The sequence below is a fragment of the Lithobates pipiens genome, unplaced genomic scaffold, assembly GCF_037356315.1.
Source record: "Lithobates pipiens isolate NorthernLeopardFrog02 unplaced genomic scaffold, aLitPip1_a1.2 Scaffold_35, whole genome shotgun sequence".
Lineage (NCBI taxonomy): Eukaryota > Metazoa > Chordata > Amphibia > Anura > Ranidae > Lithobates > Lithobates pipiens.
In genome coordinates this window covers 16,840,613-16,862,213 of record NW_027507811.1, presented here as the reverse complement: position 1 = coordinate 16,862,213, position 21,601 = coordinate 16,840,613, and the positions used below count along the sequence as shown (strand labels likewise).

The 21,601-nt window shown below is 47.5% G+C and overlaps 3 protein-coding genes across 3 annotated transcripts in view; 2 read left to right on the top strand and 1 right to left on the bottom strand.

Annotated features, from left to right (window-relative positions):
• Window positions 1–21,601, bottom strand: part of LOC143955530 (uncharacterized) — a 234,985-nt gene that overhangs the window by 42,577 nt on the left and 170,807 nt on the right. The window lies entirely within an intron of this gene.
• On the top strand, window positions 7,572–20,797 carry LOC143955647 (uncharacterized). Its single transcript, XM_077465750.1, has 7 exons — window positions 7,572–7,869; window positions 8,576–8,694; window positions 8,997–9,170; window positions 9,257–9,380; window positions 9,497–9,585; window positions 9,692–9,830; window positions 17,300–20,797. The coding sequence occupies exons 2-7, from the start codon at window positions 8,599–8,601 to the stop codon at window positions 18,736–18,738; spliced, it is 2,061 nt and encodes a 686-aa protein (XP_077321876.1). The 5' UTR covers window positions 7,572–7,869; window positions 8,576–8,598; the 3' UTR covers window positions 18,739–20,797.
• On the top strand, window positions 9,920–14,929 carry LOC143955395 (uncharacterized; the record flags this gene model as incomplete). Its single annotated transcript, XM_077465451.1, has 2 exons — window positions 9,920–9,968; window positions 13,176–14,929. Coding segments are annotated over exons 1-2 (1,803 nt in total), but the record flags the coding sequence as incomplete, so codon positions are not given.

Sequence of the window (21,601 nt, the reverse complement as noted above, 5' to 3'; positions counted from 1 at the left end):
AGTGGGAAGAATGTCCTTACATTGGAGGTCAGTGGGAAGAATGTCCCTTACATTGGAGGTCAGTGGGAAGAATGTCCCCTTACATTGGAGGTCAGTGGGAGGAATGTCCTTACATTGGAGGTCAGTGGGAGGAATGTCCTTACATTGGAGGTCAGTGGGAAGAATGTCCCTTACATTGGAGGTCAGTGGGAAGAATGTCCTTACATTGGAGGTCAGTGGGAAGAATGTCCCTTACATTGGAGGTCAGTGGGAAGAATGTCCTTACATTGGAGGTCAGTGGGAAGAATGTCCCTTACATTGGAGGTCAGTGGGAGGAATGTCCTTACATTGGAGGTCAGTGGGAAGAATGTCCCTTACATTGGAGGTCAGTGGGAGGAATGTCCTTACATTGGAGGTCAGTGGGGGGAATGTCCTTACATTGGAGGTCAGTGGGGGGAATGTCCCTTACATTGGAGGTCAGTGGGAGGAATGTCCTTACATTGGAGGTCAGTGGGAAGAATGCCCCTTACATTGGAGGTCCGTGGGAGGAATGTCCTTACATTGGAGGTCAGTGGGAAGAATGTCCCTTTCATTGGAGGTCAGTGGGAGGAATGTCCTTACATTGGAGGTCAGTGGGAAAAATGTCCCTTACATTGGAGGTCAGTAGGAGGAATGTCCCTTACATTGGAGGTCAGTGGGAGGAATGCCCCTTACATTGGAGGTCAGTGGGAGGAATGTCCTTACATTGGAGGTCAGTGGGAAGAATGTCCTTACATTGGAGGTCAGTGGGAAGAATGTCCCTTACATTGGAGGTCAGTGGGAAGAATGTCCCCTTACATTGGAGGTCAGTGGGAGGAATGTCCTTACATTGGAGGTCAGTGGGAGGAATGTCCTTACATTGGAGGTCAGTGGGAAGAATGTCCCTTACATTGGAGGTCAGTGGGAAGAATGTCCTTACATTGGAGGTCAGTGGGAAGAATGTCCCTTACATTGGAGGTCAGTGGGAAGAATGTCCCTTACATTGGAGGTCAGTGGGAAGAATGTCCCCTTACATTGGAGGTCAGTGGGAGGAATGTCCTTACATTGGAGGTCAGTGGGAGGAATGTCCTTACATTGGAGGTCAGTGGGAAGAATGTCCCTTACATTGGAGGTCAGTGGGAAGAATGTCCTTACATTGGAGGTCAGTGGGAAGAATGTCCCTTACATTGGAGGTCAGTGGGAAGAATGTCCTTACATTGGAGGTCAGTGGGAAGAATGTCCCTTACATTGGAGGTCAGTGGGAGGAATGTCCTTACATTGGAGGTCAGTGGGGGGAATGTCCTTACATTGGAGGTCAGTGGGGGGAATGTCCCTTACATTGGAGGTCAGTGGGAGGAATGTCCTTACATTGGAGGTCAGTGGGAGGAATGTCCTTACATTGGAGGTCAGTGGGAGGAATGTCCTTACATTGGAGGTCAGTGGGAGGAATGTCCCTTACATTGGAGGTCAGTGGGAGGAATGTCCCTTACATTGGAGGTCAGTGGGGGGAATGTCCTTACATTGGAGGTCAGTGGGAGGAATGTCCCTTACATTGGAGGTCAGTGGGAGGAATGTCCTTACATTGGAGGTCAGTGGGAGGAATGTCCCTTACATTGGAGGTCAGTGGGGGGAATGTCCTTACATTGGAGGTCAGTGGGAGGAATGTCCTTACATTGGAGGTCAGTGGGAGGAATGTCCTTACATTGGAGGTCAGTGGGAGGAATGTCCTTACATTGGAGGTCAGTGGGAGGAATGTCCTTACATTGGAGGTCAGTGGGAGGAATGTCCTTACATTGGAGGTCAGTGGGAGGAATGTCCTTACATTGGAGGTCAGTGGGAGGAATGTCCCTTACATTGGAGGTCAGTGGGAGGAATGTCCCTTACATTGGAGGTCAGTGGGGGGAATGTCCTTACATTGGAGGTCAGTGGGAGGAATGTCCCTTACATTGGAGGTCAGTGGGAGGAATGTCCTTACATTGGAGGTCAGTGGGAGGAATGTCCCTTACATTGGAGGTCAGTGGGGGGAATGTCCTTACATTGGAGGTCAGTGGGAGGAATGTCCTTACATTGGAGGTCAGTGGGAGGAATGTCCCTTACATTGGTGATCAGTGGGAAGAATGTCCCCTTACATTGGAGGTCAGTGGGGGGAATGTCCTTACATTGGAGGTCAGTGGGAAGAATGTCCCTTACATTGGAGGTCAGTGGGAAGAATGTCCCTTACATTGGAGGTCAGTGGGAAGAATGTCCCTTACATTGGAGGTCAGTGGGGGGAATGTCCTTACATTGGAGGTCAGTGGGAGGAATGTCCCTTACATTGGAGGTCAGTGGGAGGAATGTCCTTACATTGGAGGTCAGTGGGAGGAATGTCCCTTACATTGGAGGTCAGTGGGGGGAATGTCCTTACATTGGAGGTCAGTGGGAGGAATGTCCTTACATTGGAGGTCAGTGGGAGGAATGTCCTTACATTGGAGGTCAGTGGGAGGAATGTCCCTTAAGTTGGAGATCAGTGGGAAGAATGCTACCTTAGATTGGTGTACAGTAGGAAGAAGGTTCCTTATAAAGGTGTTCAGTGGGAAGAAAGCCCTTACATTGGAGGTCAGTGGGAAGAATGTCCCTTACATTGGAGGTCAGTGGGAAGAATGTCCCTTACATTCGAGGTCAGTGGGAAGAATGTCCCTTACATTGGAGGTCAGTGGGAAGAATGTCCCTTTCATTGGAGGTCAGTGGGAAGTAGGACTGAAACAACTAATCGATTAATGGACAACTAATCGATTATGAAATTAATTGATTACTATTTTCATAATCGATTAATCGGCCAGTAAAATAATGGTGTTAAAAAAAACTAAAATGAGCTCTTGATAGTACAAAAAGAGCAAATAATGGCTACTGTAAAAATATTACTTTCACTGTTCTACAGTAAAAAAATAAACCCTTACAGTAGTGATTATCTGCTTTTTTCTACTATAAAGGGCTCATTTTAATTTTTTTAACCCCATTATGTTACTAAACGTCTTAGACCTGGTTCACATCTATGTGTTTATTGGTGCTTTTTGCAGAAATGCACTACAGTTCATTTACATGGTTTCCTATGAGACACGTTCACATCTGAAAGGGTCAGGGACTTTCAACGCAAAATGGTGCTTTATTGGTTCAATAAACTTCAATGGAGAAGCTGCAGAAAAAGCATGTAATGCGTTTTTGCAGCAATTTGTGTTTTTTAATCTGCCCAAAAAAATGCAAAAATGCGAATTGCATTAAAATCACATGCGCAAAAATCAAAACGTACTGCAAAAAGCACGTGGCCAATGGGAAGAATGTCCCTTACATTGGTGGCCAGTAGGAAGAAGGTCCCTTACAATGGTGGCAAGGGGGGAAGAATATCCCTTACATTGGAGGTCAATGGGAGGAATGTCCTTACATTGGAGGTCCATGGGAGGAATGTCCCCTTACATTGGAGGTCCGTGGGAGGAATGTCCCTTACATTGGAGGTCAGTGGGAGGAATGTCCCTTACATTGGAGGTCCGTGGGAGGAATGTCCTTACATTGGAGGTCAGTGGGAGGAATGTCCCCTTACATTGGAGGTCCGTGGGAGGAATGTCCCTTACATTGGAGGTCAGTGGGAGGAATGTCCCTTACATTGGAGGTCCGTGGGAGGAATGTCCCTTACATTGGAGGTCAGTGGGAGGAATGTCCTTACATTGGAGGTCAGTGGGAGGAATGTCCCCTTACATTGGAGGTCCGTGGGAGGAATGTCCCTTACATTGGAGGTCCGTGGGAGGAATGTCCCTTACATTGGAGGTCAGTGGGAGGAATGTCCCTTACATTGGAGGTCCGTGGGAGGAATGTCCTTACATTGGAGGTCAGTGGGAGGAATGTCCCCTTACATTGGAGGTCCGTGGGAGGAATGTCCCTTACATTGGAGGTCAGTGGGAGGAATGTCCCTTACATTGGAGGTCCGTGGGAGGAATGTCCCTTACATTGGAGGTCAGTGGGAGGAATGTCCTTACATTGGAGGTCAGTGGGAGGAATGTCCCCTTACATTGGAGGTCCGTGGGAGGAATGCTCCTTACATTGGAGGTCAGTGGGAGGAATGTCCCTTACATTGGAAGTCAGTGGGAGGAATGTCCTTACATTGGAAGTCAGTGGGAGGAATGTCCTTACATTGGAGGTCCGTGGGAGGAATGTCCTTACATTGGAAGTCAGTGGGAGGAATGTCCTTACATTGGAAGTCAGTGGGAGGAATGTCCCTTACATTAATGTTCAGTGGGAAGAATGTCCCTTACAATGGTGGCCAGTATAAAGAGTAGCACCCTCCAAATAGGTGCTAGGATTAGTGTAATATAGTTTTAGTTCTCCCGTTTAACAAGACAATTGCTAGGGAAATGTACTTGGCTCTCTGCTTAGCTTCACTGTGATTGATTAGTGTAGCCTGCTCGGTGTGCTCAGCTTCTGGTTGGGTCTCCCTCTGGCCTCCTCTCTATCCTAGGAAGATTCTGGATGAATTGGTGGACGCTAATATGCCACTGGGTTTCCTCTTTTGTGGCGCAACTCCTCCTATCTTTTTCAAAAGAAATTTTTTGAACACCTAATCCTTCATTCCCCCCGGTGCCCCTGGTGCGATCTAGCTAATCTACTCTTCCCTAAATGCTATCGACTTGCCTGGGGCCGCGTCTTACCAGGCACGAAGGGAACAGGACTTGGAGACCCCTATTGAGTCTGAGGACTGGAACAAGGCTTGGTCCTCTGTGGCTAAGTGCTCCTTCAACACGGCTACTCTGGAAGCTGCGTATAAAGTCCTTCTACGATGCTACTGGGTTCCAGCCTGGATTGCAAGTTCAAACCCGGGCCTATAGCGACAGGTGCTCTAGGGGGTGCAGCCAATGGGGTGATGTGGTACACACTTGGTGGGCTTGTCCAAGCCTCACAGGGTTTTGGTCCAGGGTGTATGGACTCCTAAACTCCCTGTTTCATATACACATACGCAGAGATGCTAAAATTGCTTTTTCGCACGGCCCGATTGTGGGCTTGTTCTAATACCAACAAAAACTGGCATCTTATCTGTTCGTTGCGGCTAAAAGAGATATCGCCAGAGCATGGAAGAGGCCCTCTGTTCCGTTTGCAATGGTGAAGAGCGCCCTAATCCCCCTTATGATTAACGAGAAAATTAGCATTTTAAATGATTCTCACTCTAAATTCCTTAAAGAGTGGTCACCTTGATGGTCCTATTCTCTTCCCATTTTGTACCCGAACAGTCTGGACCTCTCCTGAGAGCTAACCACCCCTCCCCCCTTTCTTCTCCCCCCCCTCCCTTTTTTTTCTCTCCTTTCCCGACCCTTATTTCCTTATCTCTTTCCTTTCTCGTTCTTGCAACCAGGGATTGTGCTTAAAAAAATAAAATCCGCACAGGTGATCAAATACCACCAAAAGAAAGCTGATTTGTGGGAAGAAAATTATAAAAATTTAGTTTGGGTACAGGGTAGTATGACCGCGCAATTGTCATTTAAAAAGTAACAATGCTGAAAGCTGAAAAATTGGCTTGGGCAGGAAGGGGGGGGGGGGGGGGTTATGGTGCCCGGGAATTTAAGTGGTTAAGGGGGTGTGGCAGGGGTCCTATGCCTACATACGCTTGCTAGTAGGTGTCCCTGATTCCCATCTCAAAATGTTTGGAGGTATTCCTTTTTTCTCTTGGTGTCAGGAAAACTTGTCAGAAGTGACCTATACAGATAGCAGAGGAAGGAGGCAGCAGACAGTAATGACACTAAGTACACAGTATAGAGAATTATGCTTTGTTCATATTTCATGTCTGAGGTTTACATCCACATGGTCAAGTGATTGTCCAGCTCCATGTCCTTCTCCTCTCTGTTTACTTCCTGGATGGGTCCTCCTTCCAGGTGTCCACTCCACTGCCTGCCTGAGGTAGACTATTACCATTATCTGTAGGGCTGCCACCTGTACAGTTTTCTCCCGGACAGTCCGGTTTTTGACTGATTTGTTTGGGTTTACATCTGCCCCAGACCCGGACACATCATTCACATGGACTGCACAGAGAGTGACATGTCTCCCCGCTCCCTGACAGCAGCTTGGTTCAGCAGAGCAGAGTGTCAGTGTATCAAAGCTTCTCCCCTCCTCCTCCTTCTGTACACACACAAGGAGGAGGAGGGGAGCAGGGACGCTCTGATATCAGGTCTGTAGAAAGTTTTTATTATGAGAGAGGGAGAGAGAGCGACTGGAAAGGAGGACAAGGTGAAAAAAATATGTGGAGTGATCGAGGGGTTAGGAGGATATGTGCTGGGGGGGGGGGCTTTGGCACGGGGAAGATATACTAGAAGTGTGGACTAGATTTGAAATCTGACAACCTCTCCTTGCAATATCTCTCTCCCTTCCAAAAGCACCCCTCCAGCACATATCCTATCCCCCACCCATCCCCCTTGCACTGGCCCTCTTCTCTCACAAAGAAAAACCCCCAGCACATATCTGACCCAACCCCCCCAAGCGCCCCCCACACATAAGGGCACAGGCTGCATATGATGGGCACAGAGGCTGTATGATTAGCACAGAGGCTGCATATGATGGGCACTGTGGCTGTATGATGGGCACAGGCTGCATATGATGGGCACAGAGGCTGCATATGATGGGCACAGAGGCTGTATGATTGGCACAGAGGCTGCATATGATGGGCACAGAGGCTGTATGATGGGCACAGGCTGCATATGATGGGCACAGAGGCTGCATATGATGGGCACAGGCTGCATATGATGGGCACAGAGGCTGTATGATTGGCACAGAGGCTGTATGATTGGTACAGAGGCTGCATATTATGTGCACAGTGACTGTATGATGGGCACAGAGGCTGCATATGATGGGCACTGTGGCTGTATGATGGACACAGAGGCTGTATGATGGGCACAGGCTGCATATGATGAGCACAGAGGTTGCATTTTATGGGCACAGAAGCTGCATATGATGGGCACAGTGGCTGCATTTGATGGGCACAATGGCTGCATTTTATGGGGCACAGTGAGGCTGCAATTGATGGTTTTTTTCTGAATTTTTCATTTTGTTTGCACCCCCCCCAGCCGCCACTGCCCCCCCCCCCCAGCACATATCTAACTCTCCCCACCCCCCTGCTAGCACCAGCCCTCTCCCCAGGACATATCTGACCCTTGCATTCTGAGAAGAACACAATTCAGCCACGCGCACTGTTTGCTGCGGCGAGCTTTGCGCCACATTACTACTCTCTTTCGGGCCACCAAAAGTGCCCCAGGTCTTTTACAATCTTATAGCGTATACCCCCCCCCCCCCCCCCCCAAAAAAAATGCTGCCACTAAAGTGTTCAGGTTTGGCTTGGAGAAAAGGTGGCAACCCTAATAGGCTGGCTAGCAGAGGGGAACGTTCAGGCTCCAGAAGAGGACAGATATCAGACCAGGGGGTATAAAGAGGACCGGTCAGAAAGCATGGTGGGACATTCAACAGTGAGGGACCTGAATATGTTGACACAAATGGGAATAACTTCACTAGGAAACGTATATAGATATAAAAATCTGGAGGCATGTACTGGTGGGGGACGGAAGGGAGGGATGTAAAAAATACAGGTTTCTTTCGAGAGTTGGACTTCAGATTTGCATTATATTTTATTTCATTTATTTTATTAATTAGTATAATGTGTGTCACAGATTTGAATAATTAAGAAAGCAACGGGTGTGGCAGTTTATACATTCTCCACTCCAATAGGTAGGGATTATCGACAGTGGAACGCACAAACAGGAAGTGATACCAAGTGTAGACAGGAAGTGATGTCATGCAACATTCAGGGTCAGAGGTGAGTCAGGAGGAAGTAGAGAGAAGACATTGCTGGAACTGGCAGCAGAGGAGGTAATAAGATCTTATTTTATATTTACACTCAGTAACCCCCCCCGGTCGTGTCCGTCCTCTTCCAATGTATTCCTATAGCCTTTGTGTTACACACACATATATATGTTAAATAAATATATATATATATATATATATATATATATATATATATATATATATATATATATATATATATATAATTGATGTTTATATTATATCACTCAAACCGCTGCTTTATAGACCAGATACATCCTAAATATAGAGCTATTTAACTGTCCATCCAGAGCCTCTGGTTTATAGACCGGATGCATCCTAAATATAGAGCCATTTATCCAACTGTCCATCCAGAGCCTCTGGTTTATAGACCAGATACATCCTAAATATAGAACCATTTATCCAACTGTCCATCCAGAGCCTCTGGTTTATAGACCGGATACATCCTAAATATAGAACCATTTATCCAACTGTCCATCCAGAGCCTCTGGTTTATAGACCGGATACATCCTAAATATAGAGCCATTTATCCAACTGTCCATCCAGAGCCTCTGGTTTATAGACCGGATACATCCTAAATATAGAGCCATTTATCCAACTGTCCATCCAGAGCTTCTGGTTTATAGACCGGATACATCCTAAATATAGAACCATTTATCCAACTGTCCATCCAGAGCCTCTGGTTTATAGCCAAAATTCAGCTTTTCTTTGTTTTTTTCCTTGTACGTGGAAGAACAAGCACCCTGTATAGATCACATGGCCACCTCAATGAGGATGGATGAAGACCAAAATCGCGTGACTGAGAGGGTATTAGATCTCACCCTGGAGATCATCTACCTGCTGACCGGAGAGGTGAGAGGAATTCTGGGAGGTCACATGGCAAAGATTGTATGGTCTGATTCAAACATGTATGATGACTAGGGATGAGCTCAAGTGTGTTCGCATGCTCCACATGCAGAGCCCGCCAGGAAGTCGGCACTGCGCTAATCACAGGCAGTGAGACATTTCCCGATCCCTGCAGCCGCACAACGGGGCAATGTCTCACTGCCTGTGATTACCGCAGTGCCGACTTCCTGGTGGGCTCTGCATGTGGGGTGTGCGAACAAGCCGGAGCCCATCCTTAATGATGCCCATTTCTTGGTCTCAATAAACAGGATTGTAAAATAGTGAAGAAAATATCTGGTGAGCCACTAACACCCAAAAGCTGTCTTCATGGGACATCACCCATTATGGTGCCTCCAGCTCACTGCCTGACATCTAACACCAGCAACAATGGCAGGAAGATTCTAGAAGTCACCCAGAAGATCATCGAGCTGCTGACAGGAGAGGTAAGCAGTGCCGGGAATTCTGGGACATTATCCAGTAACAGACAAGGGATGTGTCTGGATGGTGACTGTATCATTGTGTGTGTCAGGTTCCTATAAGGTGTCAGGATGTCACTGTCTATTTCTCCATGGAGGAGTGGGAGTATTTAGAAGGACACAAGGATCTCTACAAGGACGTCATGATGGACAATCAACCGCCCCTCACATCACCGGGTAAGAGGAGACTTTATTGTAAAGGAGAGAGCAGTACGGAGGCTCCACCTAGATCCCCCATCATCTGATAAACACATAGAAACAATGTATTCAGTCAGTGTGTGTGTTTCCTACAGATGGATCCAGTAATGGGAACCCACCAGAGAGATGTCCCCGTCCTCTGTATTCCATACAGGAAGGTCACACCATCCCCCACCATCATCAGGTAGGTGGGACTGAGTAGCTAGAACTCAAAATGTATTTTTAAACCATGATCGGAAATTTTTAATGTAATATTTTGTTCTCTTTATCCTATGATCTTTTTGGTTTAGGGTGACGAACTGAAAGACATCAAAGTTAAAGAGGAAGAAGAAGAAGAGAGGTTGGTGAGTGGAGATCAGCAGTCTATGGAGGAGGGGGAGATGATTATGGAAAGTAAACAGGAGGAATCTTCTCTAGAAATGGACACAAGTAAGTAATAGACACTAAATACAGAAACAGTTCTCCTTCTTTTTATTAGTAGATAGTATACATTTATTTTGTTGGGTTGAAATGGATAAATGCAGTGTTACCCTGTGTGGTTTGGAGAGGATGAAATATTTCTCTTTGGTTTGTATTCATATTTTGACGGCATGGTCACACCCAATTCCATGCCCAAGATATGACAAACTCTTGAATACCAATCCATTTTCTCTTTCAATAAATTTTTTATGGAACATTTTCAAAGATACAGAATTGTTAAAACAAGTTTCAGTTACATAAACTCATAAAGTACATCTCCAGACTACCCGGCCCCAGGACCTTCAACCCTTTTGGTAGGTGGTAGGCATCAGGATTTTATTGACTCGGCTACATGTGTTAGCTAGGGAAGAGCATCTAAGTGGCTCCTTTTGGAGTTAGGCCCCTTTCACACAGACGCCTCCTGTTCGATCAGCAGGTTATCTGTCCGCTGATCCCCCCTCCTGATCAGAGTGGGGCGGATGACAGGTCGGTGTCCGCTTAGGTAATGCAGAGTGGACACGGACAGACCCCGCTCTGCTCTATGGGCGGACGGGAGTAAACGCACTCCCCTGTCTCCAATCTGGTCAGCACAAATGGAAGAGGATATTTTTTAAGTCAAATTGGTTGAGTTATAGGTAAGGGAGGATGCGGGCAGGGCCGGGACAAGGGGGGGTGCAGGAGGAGTAGATGCCCTGGGGAGACTATGGGGGTGGAGCCACAAGGAAATTGGGGGGAGAGGGCATTTGTGTTGGAAGGGGGAATTTGGAGGACGGCAGAGGGTAAGTATTTTTTTTCTAGAAGGAGAAATTTGGGAAGGGGGAGTGCTAAGTGTGATGATTTAGGGGGATTTGTGCTTATTGGTCAGATGGTAGACGCACCAACTAGAAATAAAGCGTTACTGGATCTACTGATTAACAATAATACAGATATGATCACGGATGTGAAACTATGGGTCAATTTAGGTAACGGCGATCACAGGTCAATTGGCTTCAGTATAAATCACACAAATATGAAACATAAGGGAAAGACACTGGTGGGCCACTAACACCCAAATGCTGTCTTCGTGGGACATCACCCTGTCAGGTCACCTTGAGGCGAGGTGACAGGTGCACACCGTAGGGATCCGGAGTGCACCGCAAGGTTGTGGACCCTACGGCTGACTGCTGCAGACGGGGGACAGACCCCACCGGGGTTAGAGCGTAAGATTCCCTGGGGCGCGGAGTCTAAGTGCCAGCAGGTGTTCACCAGAGCCTCGAGTGGTGAGGATGGACTTGGCTGCAACTGGCTCCAGGTCCCGACCCCCAGGGTCCCCCAGCTCACACCCACAGTAGGCAACAGGAGGATAGGGATGGTGAGGGACAAAGCCAAGGTCAGGGCCACAAGCAGACAAGAATAGTCGGGTACACGCCAAAAGGTCAGGATCACAGGCAAACAGGGATAGTCAAGACACGCCAAAGTCGGTAACGGAAACAGTAGCAGAGCACACGGCAGGAACCAGGAAGCTAACACACAAAGAATACACAATGGTTGATCAGCACTGAGGCCTGCAGTGCACAGGTTAATATAGGGCTCCCTGATAGGCCTGGGGTGGAGCCATGCTTAGAGGAGAGGTTATAAAAACCACCAGGTGGAAGTGGCTGGCTTCTTAGTCTGAAGACATGAGGGAAGGTAAGCAAACACAGGAAGATCACTGCATAACCATGACACACCCATTATGATGCCTCCATTTCAAAAGAGACAACTTCCATAAACTACCAACCTTGCTAGAAGGCATAAATTGGGATAAAATCTTAGGAACAAAGAACACAGAGGAGAGATGGGTTTGCTTTAAGAGCATATTAAATAAGGGCATTAGCCAATGCATCCCATTGGAAAAAACACATTTAAAAGAGCGAACAAAAGTCCTGGATGGCTTAAATCCAATGAGAAAAAGGAATATAAAAGCAAAGGAGAAGGCCTTCAAAAAATAAAAGGTTGAGGGATCATCATCAGCCTTCCGACTTTATAAAGAATGCAACAAGAAAATGCATATAAAAGCAAAGGAGAAGGCCTTCAAAAAATACAAGGTTGAGGGATCATCATCAGCATTCAGACGCAACAAGAAATGTAAAGGCTGGGACAAGGGGTGGGCAGGAGGAGTAGCTGCCCTTGGGACTGTGGGGGGGGGCACATGGAAATTTTGGGGGAGAGGGGATTTGTGTTGGAAGGGGGAATTTTAAGGGTTTGTAGAGGGTAATCCTTTTTTTAGAAGTGGAAATTTGGGAAGGGGGAGTTCAAAGCATGGTGATTTAGGGCAGTGATGGCGAACCTTGGCACCCCAGATGTTTTGAAACAACATTTGCCATGATGCTCAACTACACTACAGAGTGTATGAACATCATGGGAAATTTAGTTCTAAAACATCTGGGGTGCCGAGGTTGCCATCACTGATTTAGGGGGATTCGTGCCGGAGGGAAGGGATTTGAATTGGAGGGGGGAGCAGATGTGTACTTGAATGAAACATTATAGGGGATATATGCTAGAGGGGGTGAATTATTTTTGGGGGGGCAAAGTTTTGTGCTGAGAGGGGGGAGGGAATTTCAGCAAGGGGTGGATTTGTACTGGGAGGAGGGGGGATTTCTGCTTAGGGGTAAGCAGGCAGATAAGTGCTCAGTGTTCTTGTGCGGGTTTTTTTTCCTGACACATAATCTTGGGGGGGAGTACAGTTTGGCATGTTCGCCCTGGGCTCTAGATGATCTTGTCCCGGCACTGGATGCGGGTAGGGAGTTGATCCATGCAAACGCATGTACTTATACAGACTAGCTTTTAAACTTTTGCCGACAGTGTAACGCATATATGCTGCAGCAAAAGAGGTAAGCTTTAACACTCAGTTGCCACACTTAGGCCACCATAGATGCAAGAGTTTGTGTGCCGATAGGCGCTCATTGGGCGCTCCCAACACACTGACCGAGCAGTCACCAACAGCTTCCGGTCAAGGCTTCTGATCAGGAGCCAATAGGATGGCTCCCAAACACGGGACCACTGTGTGAGCCAATCACAGCAGTCACATAATACAGAATCTGCGCCGTGTCCTAGACATTAAAGCCTACTTAAAGTGCCACTGGGAAGTGACGTTATTTTCATGTATTGGAGGCATAATAGGTCCCAGTTGAAATCTCCCGGGTGGTAGGGCTAGACCTCAAACTTTTGTACGGAATTCTTAAATGGTTGTAAACCTGGAAAGTTGAATACAAACAGAAAACAAAGATTATTTAAAGATGATTGAAAAACCCAACACTATGAGAAAAATGATGGCGCTATGCCCCTGAGATCCAGGTACAAAGCTCAGTCAGTTAGCGGGGCATACAGAGAGAGAGAGACATCGGAGAGAGAACAGAAAGAGAGAGAGAGAGAGACATCAGAGAGAGAGAGAGAGACATCAGAGAGAGATAGAGAGAGAGAGACATCGGAGAGAGATCAGAGAGAGAGAGAGACATCAGAGAGAGATAGAGAGAGAGAGACATCGGAGAGAGATCAGAGAGAGAGAGAGACATCAGAGAGAGATAGAGAGAGAGACATCAGAGAAAGAGAGAGAGACATCGGAGAGAGATCAGAGAGAGAGACATCGGAGAGAGATCAGAGAGACATCGGAGAGAGATCAGAGAGACATCGGAGAGAGATCAGAGAGAGAGACATCGGAGAGAGATCAGAGAGAGAGACATCGGAGAGAGATCAGAGAGAGAGACATCGGAGAGAGATCAGAGAGAGAGACATCGGAGAGAGATCAGAGAGAGAGACATCGGAGAGAGATCAGAGAGAGAGACATCGGAGAGAGATCAGAGAGACATCGGAGAGAGATCAGAGAGACATCGGAGAGAGATCAGAGAGACATCGGAGAGAGATCAGAGAGAGAGACATCGGAGAGAGATCAGAGAGAGAGACATCGGAGAGAGATCAGAGAGAGAGAGACATCAGAGAGAGAGAGACATCAGAGAGAGAGAGACATCAGAGAGAGAGAGACATCAGAGAGAGAGAGACATCAGAGAGAGAGAGACATCGGAGAGAGATCAGAGAGAGAGGCATCAGAGAGAGAGACATCGGAGAGAGATCAGAGAGAGAGACATCGGAGAGAGATCAGAGAGAGAGACATCGGAGAGAGATCACAGAGAGAGACATCAGAGAGAGAGACATCGGAGAGAGAGAGAGACATTGGAGAGAGATCAGAGAGAGAGACATCGGAGAGAGATCACAGAGAGAGACATCAGAGAGAGAGACATCGGAGAGAGAGAGAGACATTGGAGAGAGATCAGAGAGAGAGACATCGGAGAGAGAGAGAGAGAGAGAGAGAGACATTGGAGAGAGATCAGAGAGAGAGAGACCAGAGAGAGACATCGGAGAGAGATCAGAGAGAGAGACATCGGAGAGAGATCAGAGAGAGAGACATCGGAGAGAGATCAGAGAGACATCGGAGAGAGATCAGAGAGACATCGGAGAGAGATCAGAGAGAGAGACATCGGAGAGAGATCAGAGAGAGAGACATCGGAGAGAGATCAGAGAGACATCGGAGAGAGATCAGAGAGACATCGGAGAGAGATCAGAGAGAGAGACATCGGAGAGAGATCAGAGAGAGAGAGACATCAGAGAGAGAGAGACATCAGAGAGAGAGAGACAGAGAGAGAGAGACATCAGAGAGAGAGAGACATCAGAGAGAGAGAGACATCGGAGAGAGATCAGAGAGAGAGACATCAGAGAGAGAGAGATCAGAGAGAGAGAGAGACATCGGAGAGAGATCAGAGAGAGAGACATCGGAGAGAGATCAGAGAGAGAGACATCGGAGAGAGATCACAGAGAGAGACATCAGAGAGAGAGACATCGGAGAGAGAGAGAGACATTGGAGAGAGATCAGAGAGAGAGACATCGGAGAGAGAGAGAGAGAGACATTGGAGAGAGATCAGAGAGAGAGAGATCAGAGAGAGAGAGACATCAGAGAGAGAGAGACATCAGAGAGAGAGAGACATCAGAGAGAGAGAGACATCAGAGAGAGAGAGACAGAGAGAGAGAGACATCAGAGAGAGAGAGACATCGGAGAGAGATCAGAGAGAGAGACATCAGAGAGAGAGAGAGATCAGAGAGAGAGAGAGATCAGAGAGAGAGAGAGACATCGGAGAGAGATCAGAGAGAGAGACATCGGAGAGAGATCAGAGAGAGAGAGAGATCAGAGAGAGAGACATCGGAGAGAGAGAGAGACATTGGAGAGAGATCAGAGAGAGAGACATCGGAGAGAGAGAGAGAGACATTGGAGAGAGATCAGAGAGAGAGAGATCAGAGAGAGAGACATCGGAGAGAGATCAGAGAGAGAGACATCGGAGAGAGATCAGAGAGACATCAGAGAGAGATCAGAGAGAGAGACATCGGAGAGAGGGAAGCATCAGAGAGAGACATCAGAGAGAGAGAGACATCGGAGAGAGATCAGAGAGAGAGACATCGGAGAGAGATCAGAGAGAGAGACATCGGAGAGAGATCAGAGAGAGAGACATCGGAGAGAGATCAGAGAGAGAGACATCGGAGAGAGATCAGAGAGAGAGACATCGGAGAGAGATCAGAGAGAGAGACATCGGAGAGAGGGAAGCATCAGAGAGAGACATCAGAGAGAGACATCGGAGAGAGATCAGAGAGACATCGGAGAGAGATCAGAGAGAGAGACATCGGAGAGAGATCAGAGAGACATCGGAGAGAGATCAGCGAGACATCGGAGAGAGATCAGAGAGAGAGACATCACAGAGAGAGAGACATTGGAGAGATATCAGAGAGAGAGACATCGGAGAGAGAGAAGCATCAGAGAGAGACATCGGAGAGAGAGAAGCATCAGAGAGAGACATCGGAGAGAGGGAAGCATCAGAGAGAGACATCAGAGAGAGACATCGGAGAGAGAGAAGCATCAGACAGAGACATCAGAGAGAGACATCGGAGAGAGAGAAGCATCAGAGAGAGACATCGGAGAGAGAGAAGCATCAGAGAGAGACATCGGAGAGAGAGAAGCATCAGAGAGAGACATCACAGAGAGAGAGAGAGATATCGGAGAGAGAGAGAGACATCAGAGAGAGATCAGAGAGAGAGACATCGGAGAGAGATCAGAGAGAGAGAGACATCGGAGAGAGATCAGAGAGAGAGAGGTCAGAGAGAGAGACATCAGAGAGTCGGTGAGAGACATGAGAGAGATAGAGAGAGAAGCATCAGAGAATCAGTGAGAGACATGAGAGAGAGAGACATGAGAGAGACATCAGAGAGCCGGTGAGAGACCGGAGAGAGAGAGACGCATCAGAGAGAGAGAGACGTTGTAGAGGTCATTGGATAATAAAGAGAGAGACTTAGGTGGGAGGGGAATAGTGTGATGTTAGGTCTCCACCCCCCCCCAAGTGTTGGAGCTATGCCACACAGACAGATCAGCAGATCTCTCAGGGCTACAACTGAATGAAGATGTCTATCAGTGCCCATCAGTGCTACCTCATCAGTGCCCGTCAGTGCCGCTTCATCAGTGCCCGTCAGTGCTCCCTCATCAGTGCCCATCATTGCAGTCTATCAGTGCAGTCTATCAGTGCCTGTCAGTGCTGCCTCATCAGTGCAGTCTATCAGTGCCCGTCAGTGCCCATCAGTGCAGTCTATCAGTGCTGCTTCATCAGTGCCCATCAGTGCAGTCTATCAGTGCCGCTTCATCAGTGCCCATCAGTGCAGTCTATCAGTGCCCGTCAGTTCTGCCTCATCAGTGCCCATCATTGCAGTCTATCAGTGCCCGTCAGTGCCGCTTCATCAGTGCCCATCAGTGCAGTCTATCAGTGCACGTCAGTGCTGCCTCATCAGTGCCCATCAGTGCAGTCTATCAGTGCCGCTTCATCAGTGCCCATCAGTGCAGTCTATCAGTGCACGTCAGTGCTGCTTCATCAGTGCCCATCAGTGCAGTCTATCAGTGCCCGTCAGTGCTGCTTCATCAGTGCCCATCAGTGCAGTCTATCAGTGCCGCTTCATCAGTGCCCATCAGTGCAGTCTATCAGTGCCCATCAGTGCAGTCTATCAGTGCCCGTCAGTGCCGCTTCATCAGTGCCCATCAGTGCAGTCTATCAGTGCTGCTTCATCAGCGCACATCAGTGAAGGGGAAAAATGTCTTATTTGAAAATTTTTATAACAGAAACTTTTTTTTCATATTTTTTTCTTTCAAATTTTAATTTTTTTTTTCAAAATTTTCGTTTTATTTATTTTTTCTATTTTTTTAGAAAAAAAAATAAAAAGCCCAGTGGTGATTAAATACCAGCAAAAGAAAGCTCTATCTGTCTCAGAAAAATAATACAAATGTCACCTGGGTGCCGTGTAGCATGACCGCGCAATTGTCAATCAAAGTGCGACGGCTCTGAAAGCTGAAACGTATTGGAGGGGTTAATGTCTGTTTTTATATTGCCTTCTAACAGATGGACGGTGTGCCCAGATCTCCTCGGTGGGACATCTTCTATCATCTCCAGAAGGTGATGGAACCAGACAACGTTCTCCAGGGGGAGATCCCGCTACTCGGAATGTCAGTCATCACACACCTTACCGCTGGGAGAGATCGATGGATAGCAGCGGACGATCCTCCGATAAATCCCGCACTGTGACTCCGGACACCCCTCTGACACCTCGCAGTGCGGACACATCAACAACAAATGAAGACGCTCACACAGGCGAGGATAAAATGTCATGCCTGGGGTGCGGGAAATCTTTCAAGCTAAGATCTGAACTTCTTTTACACCTCCGATCTCACACCACCGTGACTTTTACGTGTTCAGAGTGCGGGAAATCTTTCTCCGAAAAAAGCGAATTTCAGACCCACCAGAAAGGCCACAGGGGCGAGCGACCTTATTCATGTTCAGAGTGCGGGAAAAGCTTCACGGAGAAAAGCGTACTTCTTACGCACCAGAGAATCCACACGGGGGAGCGTCCCTTTTCATGTTCGGAGTGCGGGAAGTGTTTCATTCAGAAAGGAGCCCTCGTTACCCACCAAAGAATTCACACGGGCGAGCGTCCTTACTCCTGCTCGGAGTGCGGGAAGAGTTTTGCCGAGAAAGGAAAACTTCTGGCGCACCAGAGAAGCCACACGGGCGAATTTCCCTTCTCGTGTTCAGAGTGCGGGAAGTGTTTCAACGAGAAGGGAAAACTTATTAGGCACCAGAAAAGTCACTCGGACGAGCGTCCTTTTTCGTGTTCAGAGTGCGGGAAAAGCTTCACAGAGAAAAGAGCGCTACTGATACACCAGAGAATTCACACCGGTGAATATCCTTTCTCCTGTTCGGAGTGCGAAAAAAGGTTCACGCAGAAAGCGCACCTCCTTAGACACCAGAAAAGCCACAAGGGCGAGCGTCCTTTCTCCTGCGCAGATTGCGGTAAATGTTTTACCCACAAAGGAAACTTAATTACCCACCAGAGAATCCACACAGGCGAATTTCCTTTCTCGTGTCCAGAGTGCGGGAAATGTTTCACTCAGAAGGTGCACCTCCTTAAACACCAGAGAATTCACACGGGCGAGCGCCCTTTCGCCTGCTCGGAGTGTGGCAAATGCTTCGCCGAGAAGGGAAAACTGGTCACTCACCAAAGAAGGCACACGGGCGAGCGTCCCTTTTCGTGCTCGGAGTGCGGGAAGAGTTTCACTGAAAAAAGCGCCCTTCTTTTACACCAGAGGCGGCACACGGGCGAGCGCCCCTTTTCGTGTTCGGAGTGCGGGAGATCTTTTCTGGAGAAAAGGAACCTTATTTATCACCAGAGAATTCACACCCGCGAGGGGCCTTTTCCATGTTCAGAGTGCGGGAAATCTTTCACACATAAAGGAAATCTAATTAGGCACCAAAAAACACACACACACGCCATTGATGAATAGAGTGTTGCTACAGATGTGAACTCCGGTGATAATAGAGCTATAACAAACCCAGTGCCACGGAAGGGGGCGGGGCCTAAGTGACATTGGTAGTGGTGTCAAGGCGTGTTAGCATGTCCACCACTATATGTACACACAATGCTGCACCTTCCTACCCATCACTCTACCCTCCTCTTCCAGGACATGTTTCTACGAGGGCAGTCTGGCTGGACACGGAAGGAGTGACCACACAGACCTGAAACTTTATCGCTGCGCCAAGCCGCTCTTCCAGAGCGTCAGCGCCGAAAATGGCGCATGCGCGCTATACTGACAAAGAAGGAGTGACCACACAGACCTGAAACTTTATCGCTGCGCCAAGCCGCTCTTCCAGAGCATCTGCTCATAAAATGGCGCATGCGCGCTATACTGACACGGGAGGAGCGACCACACAGACCTGAAACTTTATCGCTGCGCCAAGCCTTTCCTCCAGAGGTTCAACGCCGAAAATGGCGCATGCGCGCTATCCTGACACGGAATAAGTGACCACACAGACCTGAAACGTTATCACTGCGCCAAGCCTCTCTTGCAGAGGTTCACCACCGATAATGGCTATATGTTTTTTAAGCGCTCTTTGCAAACAGTTGGTAGCCCCCCCCCCCCCCCTTAGTCTAGTTGAAAATGTTGTCCCTAATAAGACGTCAGGTGTGACCAAACGCGCAGGGCGGAGCCTACTGTTACATCATTGCATCATTACGTTTACCGGTGTTTCATAAGATTTTCATAAGATTTGGCGAGCCGTCAGAATGTGTGACGTTTCGTTGCCGCCATTTTGCTACACCCTGCACTCCTCCATAGTAAGGATACACTGAGAAGGGGGGAAAGCGGACATCTTGTTACACCCACCGGAATTTTGTATTTTTCACGTATTTTTGAGGTTATATCGTGAAATACAGTGCTTAGAACTCCATGTTTAGATGTTGAATTTTAAAAGCAGCGAACTTCTGCCAGATTAGCAAACCTATGAGATGAGCAGGCTTGCTGTTCCTTTTAAAATTCAACATCTAACCAGCCAGACGGAGTTCTAAGTGCTGTATTTCACTATATAAACTCACTTTACTGTTAAAAATAAGTGTAGCCGGTGGGTGTAACAAGATGTCCACTTTCCCCCTTTTCAGTGTATCCTTGCTGTGGAGGAGTGTGGGGTGTATCAAGATGGCGGCGACGGAACGTCACTTCCCTTACACATTCTGACGGGTCGCCTAATCTGACGGAACACCGGCTGGAGATTGTTTACGAGGGATATAGCATCTTTTAAATGTGAGTGTTTTACTGTTTAAAATTAATGACATCTTTTTTTACTGGTATACACTATGTGGCGCTTTCTGCTTTTATCTTTGTTATGAAAACACACGGATGGTTGTGCGTTTGAGGAGTAACGCACCTTCTGTGATGGTTGGGAGTACACATAACTTATAGCTCTTGTAAACAGTCTCCGGCCGTTAAAACAAAATGACTTTCGGTGGTGCAATGACGTCACAGAAGGCTCCGCCCCACACGTTTTGTCACGTCTAATGTCCTGGGGGGGGGGAACCATTTTAATTTTGACTACAGGGGGCGCCAACTGTTTGCAAAGAGCGCATGAAAACCATATAGTGCGCATGCGCCATTTTCAGTGCTAAACATCTGGAAGAGTGGCTTGGTGCACTGATAACGTTTCAGGTCTCTGTGACCAATGAGACCTTCTGTGTTGGGTTATGAACTTTGCAGCCTACCCTTGTATGTACCGCAGGGTCGTGTTGGTGTCTTCCTGACCAGCACTGAGTGCTGAACCCCCAGATTCTTGGTCAGGAGACCGATGTCTGGGGGGAGGACCAACATAAAAATGCACTAAGCCCATAGCACCCAATCAGAATTTGATTTTTTTTTACCCATGAACCTTTAGGTTGCTGCTCCTTTTTGCTTATTGGGCCCAATGGATAATTAATATGATTGATATATTTTTAGTGTTCACTTTAATTATTTAAGGTTGAACTTGGTTTTATTGTGTGCCAATCACGAGTATAATAAAATGAATAATAAAGATCTGCACTGTTCACTGTTTCTTTTTTTTTTTTTTTGTTTTATATGTCCCTGACACTAAGGGGTGTATGTATAAAAATATATTTGCAGAGCTAATCTGGCAGCAGAACTGCATGTGCATTTTGTTCTGTGCAAAATTGAATGTTGGTAGGCTATTTTCCCTCCAGGTCGAATGTTCTTCATAAGAGTAGCAAGAACCAGGAAAATACCACATTATGGACACTAGATGGAGCTGATGATCATAGGAAATGAATACTTATTGTCGAACGTTTTTCCATCATTGCCATCGTGTCTTCTTCTTTTCACAAAATGACCAGTGCAAGCCCTTTGGCCACTAACTTATGCAGGTGGCAGAGGTGTCCGACTGCTGGGCTAAGCCAGCTAGCCTGGCTTTGCCTTCGCTTTTGCTGCAGGAGAGGAAAATTGGCAGTACTCGCCTACCTCCCCTCCATTCCCTGTAATAGAAGAGGTATTATACTCCCCTCTCTGGTCTCCTGTGTCTTCTACCTCCCCTCCATTCCCTGAATAGAAGAGGTATTATACCCCCCTCTCCGGTGTCCTGTGTCTCCTCCATTCCCTCCATTCCCTGTAATAGAAGAGGTATTATACCCCCTCTCTGGTCTCCTGTGTCTTCTACCTCCCCTCCATTCCCTGAATAGAAGAGGTATTATACAACCCTCTCCGGTGTCCTGTGTCTCCTCCATTCCCTCCATTCCCTGTAATAGAAGAGGTATTATACTCCCCTTTCCGGTGTCCCCTGCCTCCTACCTCTACTCCATTCCCTGTAATATAAGAGGTATTATATCCC

Coding starts and splice junctions, on each gene's coding strand:
- LOC143955647 (XM_077465750.1), top strand. CDS start 8,599: ATGGCCACCTCAATGAGGATGGATGAAGACCAAAATCGCGTGACTGAG. Junction 9,171..9,256: donor TCGAGCTGCTGACAGGAGAG/GTAAGCAGTGCC, acceptor TGTGTGTGTCAG/GTTCCTATAAGGTGTCAGGA. Junction 9,831..17,299: donor TTCTCTAGAAATGGACACAA/GTAAGTAATAGA, acceptor GCCTTCTAACAG/ATGGACGGTGTGCCCAGATC.